The sequence below is a fragment of the Orcinus orca genome, chromosome 9 (assembly GCF_937001465.1).
Source record: "Orcinus orca chromosome 9, mOrcOrc1.1, whole genome shotgun sequence".
Lineage (NCBI taxonomy): Eukaryota > Metazoa > Chordata > Mammalia > Artiodactyla > Delphinidae > Orcinus > Orcinus orca.
Window position 1 is genome coordinate 73,503,108 of NC_064567.1, and position 12,112 is coordinate 73,515,219.

Sequence of the window (12,112 nt, forward strand, 5' to 3'; positions counted from 1 at the left end):
GGCTTTTGAGGGGAGGGCGCTGGGAAATGAGTAGGGGGCGGGATATCCTGAGACAACAAGTTTGGCTGTATGGAGGGCCTACCGGCAGCGCGCCTGAGCTAGAACACCGAGAGAGCGAGCGCCGGACTAGCCACGGGAGGAAAAGAAAAGCTGCTGAAAGAATAACCCCGAGAAAGGGGGTGGAGAGGAGGCGGCCCCAGCGCCCCGGCCCCCGGCAGGTCGGCGGCCAATCCGCTGGGGGAAGGGGTGGAGAGTCGGCGGCTCCGGCAGAGAGAGGCCGAGGGGGGTGGGGAGTCGGCCGGGCTCGCGCCGCCCTGGCCCCGCCCCCGGCCCGCGCCACCGCCCGCGCGGCGCGCCGCCGCTGTCAATCAAGGGCGAGTCAGCAGGGCTCGGGCGGAGAGAGGAGCTGCTACGCCACAGCCCAGCGGCGGCCATTCGCGGAAAAAGAGGCAGAGCCTGTGCCAGCTACAGCCTCCTCCGAGCCACCGCGGGCGGGCGGGACCGGCCTCTCCTCCCGCCTCGCCCCCACCCCCACCCACCTCTATCCCTGTGTCTCCGTCTGAGGGTTTGTCCTGTTAATGCGGGATGAGCGGTACGTATTCTCCACCCCCCTCGGTCTCCTTCACCGCCTCCCTCCCTCCCTCCCCAGACCCTGCTCGGTTCTCCCCCCTCCCCCGGGGCCGCTGAGATGCTTTAAGGGGAGGAGGAGAGGGAGGGAGGGAATCAGGGGGAGGGAAGGAGGGTTGTGTTTTGTCTTAATGTCTGAGAGAGAACAACCTTCTGGGTGTTGCTCTGGAGCCGATGGGTCGGGTTTCAAACCACGTTTTGTGATATCCCCCTCCTCCCTTCCCTCCTTCTCCCCCACCCCTTGCCGGTGTGCGTGGATCGCGGGTTTATGGAGATTAATGTTCGGGGGGAGGGGGAGGAGAGGAGAGGGGGAAGGCGAATAATAATAATCCTAATAACCTGTTGTCGTGTATGGGGGTGTTTGTTGCAGATCAGAAGAAGGAGGAGGAGGAGGAGGCGGCGGCGGCGGCGGCAGCGGCGATGGCTACAGAAGGAGGGAAAACCTCTGAGCCAGAGAATAACAATAAAAAACCCAAAACCTCAGGCTCCCAGGTAAAAGCAAACATATAAAAAAAAAAAAATTCATCACGAAACATAAGGGGAAAGGGGAGTTATGCCCTTTAAATGTCCAGAAGTGAAGAACAGAATAAAAATGTTTTATCCACTCAAAGCATCTTTCTGAGAGTGAGGAAGTTAAATTGTAAATTCATAAAGATTTCACATGTTTGGGATATCGCTGTTTAAAATTCCACCAGGAACGAACTCAGACTATAATAAAAAGGTGTGTATTCTCCCAAGGGCATTTTGAGTTTAGGAAAATAACACTTCAAGAAAGTTTGTTAGAAATGTCCTTTTATTTAAACTTCATAGTGCGGGATCTGCTTCCTTATTCCTATATCTTACTGCTTTTGTTAATATTTATTTTGATTTTTGCCACTTCCTGAGTGAGTTCTGAAATGTAGAGCTGTCAAAATAAATAAATAAATAAATAAACCCCTCCCAGCTACTTGGCCTTCACTAAATCCGCCCACTTTTTTTTTCCCCCTCTCCTTTACCATCCCATTTTGGGTAGGACTCTCAGCCCTCTCCTCTGGCTTTACTGGCAGCTACTTGCAGCAAAATAGGGACTCCTGGTGAAAATCAAGCAACTGGACAACAACAAATCATTATAGACCCAAGCCAAGGATTGGTGCAACTTCAAAATCAACCACAACAGCTAGAACTGGTAACAACACAACTTGCTGGAAACGCTTGGCAACTTGTTGCCTCCACTCCTCCCGCTTCAAAAGAAAATAACGTTTCTCAACCAGCTTCTAGTTCATCTAGTTCTTCCAGCAGTAATAACGGGAGTGCATCTCCCACAAAAACTAAATCAGGTAATTCTTCCTCCCCTGGTCAGTTTCAAGTCATACAAGTACAAAATCCAAGTGGTAGTGTACAGTACCAAGTGATTCCACAACTTCAAACAGTGGAAGGCCAGCAAATTCAAATCAATCCAACTAGTAGTTCATCTCTACAGGATTTGCAGGGTCAAATTCAGCTCATTTCTGCAGGTAATAATCAAGCTATACTCACAGCTGCTAACAGGACAGCTTCTGGGAATATTCTTGCTCAAAACCTGGCAAATCAGACAGTTCCAGTCCAAATTAGACCTGGTGTCTCAATACCACTGCAATTACAGACCCTTCCTGGTACTCAGGCTCAAGTTGTAACAACTCTACCAATTAACATTGGAGGAGTGACTTTAGCTTTGCCAGTGATAAACAGTGTGGCCGCTGGAGGAGGGACTGGACAGGTCGGCCAGTCTGCTCCTACTACTGATGCCGGGACGTCCAATGGGAGTCAGTTAGTTCCCACACCCACCACTACTGCTTCTGCCAGTACTATGCCAGAATCGCCCTCCTCCTCCACTGCCTGCACCACCACTGCATCAGCATCTCTGAGCAGCAGTGACACGTTAGTGAGCTCAGCAGATACGGGCCAGTATGCAAGCACATCAGCCAGTAGTTCTGAACGCACCATCGAAGATTCTCAAACACCTGCTGCTACTGAGTCTGAAGCCCAGAGCTCCAGTCAGCTTCAGTCTAATGGAATACAGAATACACAGGATCAATCAAATTCCCTTCAGCAGGTGCAAATTGTAGGCCAGCCTATCTTGCAACAGATCCAGATCCAACAGCCTCAGCAACAGATAATTCAGGCTATTCCACCACAGTCATTTCAACTCCAGTCCGGGCAGACGATTCAGACCATCCAGCAGCAGCCTTTGCAGAATGTTCAACTTCAAGCAGTAAATCCGACTCAGGTGCTTATCAGGGCTCCAACTTTAACACCTTCAGGGCAAATCAGCTGGCAAACTGTACAGGTTCAGAATATTCAGAGTCTTTCAAATTTGCAAGTTCAGAATGCTGGGTTATCCCAACAATTAACCATCACCCCAGTGTCTTCAAGCGGTGGCACAACTCTTGCTCAGATTGCTCCCGTAGCTGTTGCTGGCGCCCCAATAACTTTGAATACTGCCCAGCTTGCATCAGTGCCTAATCTTCAGACAGTGAGTGTTGCCAACCTGGGTGCTGCGGGCGTTCAAGTGCAAGGAGTTCCAGTTACAATCACCAGTGTTGCAGGTAAGTCAACTGCAATCTTTTCTCTCTGGTTGTTAATAACGGTTATTGTTTTTCTTTGCTAACTCAGATTTGATGTAAACCTCTGAGGTAAACAGATAATCATAAGGAAACTAAAATACCCGGGAGTATTACACTCAGTACCGTGACTCTGTAATCATCAGTGTGACCCATTCACATTCATACTATTCAGCATTAGGTTTTATGTGTTAAATTCGTTGGAGAATTTTATAAAATTATTTTTCTGCGGAGCTAAACGTCCTGATTAGAATCATAATTTTTTGTAATTCAGAGACCAAATTTGTGTACACTTGAACTTTTCTGAAAGAACCCTAGTCAAAATGATGTTTATATCTTCTTTAAGGGAAAGTAGGTTTAAACCTGAAATAATACAGTTATGAGTCTGTTACAGTTTTAATGCTACTGTATGTTACTCCTCATGCTTCCGCATCTTGTTGCCCGTGCTTTTGCGTTTTATTACACGGTGTTGTTTTAAACTAGATATTGATACAGTTGAGAGAGATAATTTTGAGTTGCAAATTGTTTCATTAACTTTTATGTCTACTTTTCTGCTAAAACCAGGATTTGAGTGAATAGTCCTTCACATAAAATTATATTTAAGTAAAATCTGTGATGGTTATGTTATTTATAGGTGTTTTTAGTATGAAGTTGGTGGAAGGCAATTAAAAATATAGACAGTAAACTGTCAATAGTTTGAATTTGTTGTAGTAAGGTTGTTTTAAAATCAGTTATAAAGCAGTTATTTGTTAATGCATGTAAATAGATACTTCTGAAGCATTTGGAAAACCAGTCTTATTAAGTATTTTAATCATTTTGGACCAGTCTTTTTTCATCTAACACCTTTTGTTTTCTAGTAATTAAATACTTTTCATTTGATTATGAAAACCTAGTTGTGGTTTTGGTGTCTTTGATACTTTAAGACCTCTTTAGTTAAATTATTTCTGTTTTGATAATCTGAAATGAATAAGCATATCACTTTTGAATGACCTTTCTTGAAACAAGTTTCAGATAAATTATGCTAGGGTTCTTGTTTTACAGTTACTACCTAAAGTAGATGTATATATTTAAGATTTGGAAGTTGTCAGAGCTCTCTGATTAAGAAGAACAGAGGTAACATGTTTTATTTAGATACCCGTTGATTATAAACCAGAGGTATCCAACAGAATTTTCTGTGATGATGGAAATGATCTATATTTGTTCTATCCCGTATGTTAGCCACTAGCCACGTGTGGTTATTGAGCACTTAAATTGTGACTAATGCAACAGAGGAATTGAATTTTTAATTTTACTTGATTTTCTTTAATATTAATTTAAATAGCCATACGTGGCTAGTGGCTCCTGTATTGACAGATACAGTAACGTAGTCAAAGAGCGTTTTGAGCGTGGTACATTTTCCCCTAAGACTATTACAGCACAATTATATGTGTGTTTCTGTGGATTATAGTCCTTACCTTGCTTTGTTTCTACTCTTTTTCTAAACATTGATAATAAGTTAAGTATTTCAGAAAAATGTCTGTTTTGGGTGGGTTGAATGACAATTTGTATTGTCAAAGCAAAATTTATTTCATTTATATTTTATCTTGCCTTTTAAGCATTAGTTAGTGAATTATGATGAAGAGAATTGAATAATTTATAATTTAGGTTAGAAATAGTCAGTTTTTCTATTCTTTAATTGACATCAATTATGACCCAGAGTTTTTCCTTTGCCTGTCGTGAGGGTAAGCCGGTGTAACTGAGAGTATGATCTTCTGACCGCCTCAGATTCACTTGAATGATACATTATGGTAAATGCAGGATCCATTTTCTGGAACTGTAGTTTTTGGGGGGTGTGGTCAAGGAATCTTTCAAACAAACTGTCCAGGTGATTGTAAATCTCATTTAAGTTTGAGAACCAAGGATCAAGTCGTCTGCAATGAACTATAAGGCAAAATTCGGAAGTGATGGATTTCGAGCCTAGTTCGTAAGTGCCTCAGAGGGTGGATTTCTCTGACAAGTACCATTTATAGTTTTTATTCCACAAATATATATTGACTAGCTATGTGTTGAGCACTCCCAATAGGTGTGTTTAGTCCTGCATTTTCAGGGATAATTTTTTTATTTAAAGAGTTTATATGGTTTGGGGGGCACATGTGTATAAGGAAATTTGAACTTTATGTAGTTGGCTTTTTCCTGAAACCAAAGATTTTAAATTTTGTTGATGTTCTAATACATACGCTCTATCGTTTAAGAAGATAGACATGTTACAAAGACCAGAAATGTACCCCGATTTCAGCAACTCTGTGTAGTTAATTTGGGTATGGTTGTTTGCAGATTTTACTTTACTTCCTGGCATAATAGGTGTTTGACAAATGTTTGCTGGATTAAGGTATAAATGGTGATGGAGAAGATAGCAATTTGGAATTGGGAGCAGCACCCTGGAGTGGTTTTAATGAAGCTAAGGAATTAACTCTGTTTTCATTAATTTCTTTTGGTTTTGAGCTTTTAAGACACTGAGAGTGGTACACCAGGTACTTTACCATCTCTGAAAGGGAGAGAGTGAGCAACAAGTGCCTATATCCCTTTTATAAATGAGCCCTGGAAGTTGAGATTTTTTACTTTTTGTCCCCATTCACTTTTTAGTACTTTTTGATTATTTCCTGGTTCACCCCCAGGAGAATGGTATTGTTTGAGTTATGGGAAAATTTTTGCTCTGAATATTCATAACAACTATTACCAGGGCTTGAAAAAATTATCAGCTTTGACAAAATGTAATGGCTAGCTCAAGGACAAGGGGCTAAGAGTTCTCCACCATCCATCCTCATATTACTTCAGGAAGTATAGGAAAGGTTCTGGATAATATGGACAGAAAAAGAAAAAAAAATCATACAAGGTAAATCAAATGAAACCAGTTTTTGAAGCTGGGACACTTCATACTTGATTTTATGAAATAAGAATGTTAATGACATCCTACGGGGAACCTCTTTCCTTGAAAACGTATTCAGCATAATGTGTTTCTGTGGTTTGGTCTCAGCTCGAAATCCTGTGTTCCAGGCTGAGCATCTAGTTAGTTAGAATTGTAGTAGGAACTGAATACATGTACTCCTGCTACATATTGTTTGTTTCCTTTTTGGGATTCAGAGTTTGAAATCCTATTTTAAGTTAAGAGCGAAGGTAATAACTAATCATGCTGCTGGCTTAAGAACATCCTTTGTTTTAACTAAGTGAGGAGAGGGGATGATGTTTTCCTCAAAAAGAACTACCTGTTTTCACGATGTATTCTGGTAGCCAAAGTGCCGTAGTTAAAATGAACTTTAGGAGTTATTTCTCTTTAGTTAAAGGATTTCGAATATGTAGGGACCATTGGTTTCTAAATTTTAACTTGCATTGGCCAGCAGTTTGATTTATTTTTGGCCCTAATCATATATGGTAATAGATCATGTTTTTGCTTGGTGGATGGATATTTCTTTGTCAGTTTTAATGGAAATTAACATTCCTGTGCAAATTCTTACATAAAGGTAGTTCAGACTTGAGGAGATGTTGCTGGTTGTTCAAGAACTTTCTCTCTTACCTTCCTTTACTTCTTTGGGGATTAACAGAACCAGGAATGGGAGAGCCAGTTCTTCATTATTGGTGAAAATGGAGACCAAAGGAAATAGTTGACATTTTTATTTAATTTAAAAACCTAACTTAATCCGGTAGAATCAACCTCTTGCACCAAACTTTTTTCCAGAGCTACTAAAAGTAGAAAATTGACTAGAAGTTTAATACAGATATGGTTTTCCTTTGCCATATGTTGTATTAATTTGGATTTCTCTAGTAGGCATCTTAAAATAACATACATATATGTTATACACATATATACACATATGTATATGTACATGTATAAACATATACACATCTATTTTTGTGTATACATATGTCTCCTGTGTTTGGTTATTTCTTTTTTCAGAGAAGTCACATTTACTCCTGTAATTTTCTTCCAGTAAAATCTTCTACTAATCTTTGTTACAGATTGGAATTCATCATAAGGAACTTACATCTTGTGCCCTGTACAAGATTTGGGTTCTGAACTACCAAGTTGGTTTTACCCATTAGAAAATGTACAGCATGACCTTTAAGATTTGTTGATGATGACATAACAATATCATTGTGTAGTTTTAAGTTTTTCTTGGAAGGTAAGGTACTCATTGTAGAGCCACATTAATTTTTTAAAAGGGCATCTTTGCGAGGGATTTCAGGATAAGAGAGTGAAGGAAAACAGTGTTAATCATCTGCTTTTCAAATCTAAATCAAGGAATATATAACAAGTAATACATAAGAAATGTTGGAGCAGGCATAAAAGCAAGTTGAAGAGGAAGAAAGGAAGCTTGATTAAGAAGGAAGATAGGGAAAATTTGCTCTACATAGATCTTGCACAAATAACACAGATTTACAAAATGAGAGAATTTTAGTTTAAAAGGATCTTTGAGATTATTGCTCACCACTTGTAGCCTTTTGTTATTGCTGCTAAAGTCTGTAAAGGAATTTTGTGTTTTTCTGTTATAAGTGAAAGGAGAAATATGGGTCAGAGTTTCTGCAGTGCTACATTAGGTACTTGGGGATGACATAGTACGCATTGACAGTAAAAGAGGGAACCTGGCCTGATACCGGACCATATGCCTATGTATATGTGGGCTGTCCTGTACCCTTCTGATGTAGGTATGAGATAAGATTGTATGTTCCTAATGCTTGTCATTTTATTACCTAGTGAATGAGCAAACTGTGGTAGAGGAAACCTATTACTTATATGAGTGTGTGTGGTGAGATAAAGACTTACTGAAATTGTAGTTAACTAAGGTAACTTAAAGGTAATTGAGCATCCTTCCCCCTCCCTCATCCCTTAGTGGTAGTTCAGAACTAAAGAAACTGAAGCCAGGAAGGTTGAACGACGTGTACTTTGTGGCAAAGTGAGGACTAGAATCCTGGCTTCTGCTCCAGTTGTCTTTCTCATATTTCTGCCTTTGTTATCCAAATCTTTTGCTAGTTATGAGTAAATGTAGCTGAGGTTTAGGGATCAGAGAGGGGAGAGTATCCAGCTTGAGTTGTCTTCTCCCAGGTAGACTGTGTCTGTTATTCCTGGATATTCAGCATTAATATATTGAATATAATATTGGTGGAAAACACAATTCTATCTGCCTCCTTGTTATTGAATTTAATGGTGAAATCTCAGTGGTATAATTTTGTCCTTTTTGAAAGAGAAAATTCAGAACTTGAAGAGATTAGTAAATTCTGTATGTAGGTAAGCAAGTTCTAGGGCTGTTGAGATACTGCATTTTTTCCCAAACAGTAGTTAGAAATGGATTTTTTAAAATGAGATTCGAGGAAGAAAACAAACATTTATTGTTTTCCTAGAGTGTGTTATGTGCTGGGCCAGGTATTTATGCTATCTCAGTATATCCTACAGTATCCTTGGGATTACTGTACCTGTTTTACAGATAGCCTCACTGAGCTTTGCTTATATGTGGAATCTAAAAAAGGGTACAAACGAACTTACCTACAAAATAGAAATAGAGTTGCAGATGTAGAAAACAAACTTATGATTACCAGGGGGTAAAGGGAAGTGGGGCAGAATAAATTGGGAGATTAGGATTGACATATACACACTACTATGTATAAAATAGATAACTAATAAGGACCTACTCTATAGCACAGGGAAGTCTACTCAGTATTCTGTAATGGCCTATATGGGAAAAGAATCTAAAAATGAGTGGATATATGTATAACTGATTCACCTTGTTGTACACCTGAAACTAATACAACATTGTAAATCAACTATATTCTAATAAATTTTTTTTTAAAAAAAGAAAAGAAAATTTGCCCTCCAGTAAGTGGTAGAGCCATGGTTTAAAGTCATCTCTGATTCCAAGGTGTTCACGAGACATACAGTAAAAGGATAAGTCTACAGATACAGGCTATTTTTCACCTTTTTGTATCTGATGTATACTTGAATCCCTTAAAGGGTAAGCAGTTTTGAAAATTGAAATGCTGACTGTGCAGTTAAGGTTTCTACTAGCCCTGACAATGTGGCATTGACAGACAATTATGATAGAAAGTAGTGAAAGAAACTAGTGTGGCTGCATGGAGACTTCCATGTTACACTCAGATTTCAAAATAGTGTATGTGGAAGATAGGAGTAGGGGCATAGGATAAAAACAAAAAGAAGCATGACATTTAATAATAGTCAGTTAAACAGAAGCTCATAATAAAGTCAGGCTTTTAAAATTCTTTCAAACAACTTATAAGGTTTTCAGTCAGAGAAAGAGATGCTCATTGTTTGAGCAAAATGGTGTAATATCAAGAAAAGGCAGAACTCCTCCACTCTGCTGCTGTTAACCAGCGAGGAAAATGCAGTTCCGGCTGAAATGACTAGAGCTGTAACTCACTCCGAGATATTTATTCAAGGTAAGTGAGGAGGTAGGGGACGTTTAGTTGCTCTTCGGAAGTCAGGATGATCTAGACGAATGCTATCCTAAAGTTAGAGGAACTTTCCGGTTTCATTTCAGGCCATATCAGTAACTTAAAAATTACGCGGCATGGAAGAATTGAGTATGAATAAGCACCTCCCTTTTTGAAAACATCCCACACTACAGACAAATGAGCTTGATAACCGTCCTAGCAAAGTCCTTGAATGAATTATGGAGTAGTTGGCCTCTGAGCATTTAAAAGAATTCAGGGATCATTGGGAACCAGTATGGGTTCACTAAGGAACGAGGTTCATAAATTCTTTCTTTAGAGTTTCCAGATGAGTATACAAAATAACGTCAGTACAGTGTATCTTGATTTCAGCCTTGATAGTCATGATTTCTTTAAAGGCTCGTACCTGGTTGCTCTATTATATGAAAAATGTTGATTGTCTACCTCAGTAGAGGTAGAGGTCTCTGGTATTATGGCATAGGGTTCTATCCTTGATACAGTCCTGTTGAACATTTTTTTCAAATTTTATACTGAAGGGTGACCTATTTACTGAATTCAAAGATGAGACAAAGCCAGGAGATGTTGCTAACAATTATGATAGAGCATAGAATTGAGATGCCCAGTGATCTTAATAGACCAGAATGCTGGGCCAGAATTAGCAACATAAATATAACAGGTAAGATCCTCTATTTAAAGTTGAGGGGTGGGGGGCAGGATTGTTCACCTACAAGATGGAAAACATGGTTTGGCAGCAGGACATGTGAAGATGATTTGGGATTTATTGGCTTAATATGAACTAAGAGTAGAGTAAAGCTCCTGTATTTTATGCTTGTCAGACCATTTCTGCAATACTGCGTACAATACTGGGTGTGGCACATTTTAAATGGGACAGTGACAAACTGGCGAGCATATCGAGAAGGCTTCCCAGGATGAAACGTGTGGAAAACATTTCACACTAGCAATAATCAGAGAGAGGGGGGTTGTTATTAAAAGAAAATAAGAGAAAGTGTGACAGCTTCTTTGGGTATGTGAAGAGCTATTTTTTGTTGTTTTTGTTTTTTAATAAAGTTCTGTTATGTTTTGGCCCTGGGAAACCAATACAATAAGTATATGTACACACACATGAGCTAATGCTGTGCGGTAATGGAATGGTTTGTTTCATGAAGTAGTGATCTTCCTGTTGTTAGATGCTGGGTGTCCATCTATCAGAGACACTAAAATATAGAATTTCCTGTGTTGTATAGAAGGTTTGATTAGATAATCTGTGAGTCTTCTAATTCTAAAATTTAGGATTCTATGAATATTTGAGTACGTAGTTCTATTCTGGGTACTTCCATCCAGCATATGGTGAGAGTTCCTTGTAAGTTGTGTTAAACTTAAATGATTGACTAAGTAGGGATTTGGTGAGGGTGGAGGGGAGGTTTGAGGGTCACATTTACCATTTTTCTTATTACAAAGGCAGTATTATTGAGATAAATTCTATTAAGAAATAAATGCAATACTTTAATTCATAAATTAATAGATTTCTGTTCTTCGTTATTTGTTAGACTTACTGATTGTGCTCTTAGATGCTATTTTTCTATGTCATTTGCACTTCTGTTAGGTGACTACCAAAGCATTAGTATTTTAAAAACACACTAAAGTGCCCAACATTGAATTTGTAGTTAGGATATTTTATCTCAGTAGCTCTTTAGCCATAGTCATATTTCTGATAATGACACTTTAGTATGAACAATGTGATTACTTTTTCTTCAGTAGACTTAGAGAGCAGTTGGAAAATCCAGTATACTGATGGAGTTCAAACTGTGGGAAGCGCTCAGAGCTTCAAATTTGTTAATTTATCCTGTGGAGTAAACAAATGAAGTAGGTCTTTCTTTTTGACTCAGAATATCTAGCACATAGGCGCTTTTAAAAAAATATTTGAGGCCCGAGACCCTTTTGAATAGAAAAAGTAATAATTCCCATATATGAAGTTCTTTTTGCCTTAGGTATGGTAATAAAGTTAGGAGTAGGGACTATCTGGGCTTGATCAGCCGTGTAGTTCAAGTAGTACATTTATTATTACTGCAGATGTATGTACTCTGAGAGGCTTCCTAGATCACAGGTATTTTGTGTTCTTTTAGGTGATCATCAGTCAGGTGCAACCAGAAGAGGAGACACAGGAGAGGCCCAGGAAAAAAAGTTTATTATACACACAGGTCCTAGAGAGGCAGTCAGTGTGCACTGAGAGGGGAGGTGCACACATGGGAGGTGATGCCAAGGGATCTGGCTCAACCTAGCAGGTGGGGAGCAGAGAGAGCAAGAATCCATGGGCAGGTGCCTTTATTGAAGGATCAGTGTGTGAGGGGATTTCATTGGTTTGTTTAAATGCTGCTTGGTCACAGTCAGGGGAAGGTAGGAAGGGAACCTTGTGGCAGGAGCAACCCTTATCACACTGGTGCACCTGGTTGCCTGGGCCGGGTGCTTACAGC

At 39.7% G+C, this 12,112-nt stretch overlaps 1 protein-coding gene across 1 annotated transcript in view; it reads left to right on the forward strand.

The window, feature by feature from the left end:
* Positions 1-372: 372 nt before the first annotated feature.
* SP4 (Sp4 transcription factor) overlaps positions 373-12,112 on the forward strand; it is a 71,859-nt gene continuing 60,119 nt past the window's right edge. Inside the window, exons 1-3 of the mRNA XM_004263447.4 lie at positions 373-592; positions 998-1,119; positions 1,640-3,191. Coding sequence (XP_004263495.1) covers positions 586-592; positions 998-1,119; positions 1,640-3,191 — 1,681 coding nt within the window. The 5' untranslated portion in view covers positions 373-585. The remainder of the gene's footprint in view (positions 593-997; positions 1,120-1,639; positions 3,192-12,112) is intronic.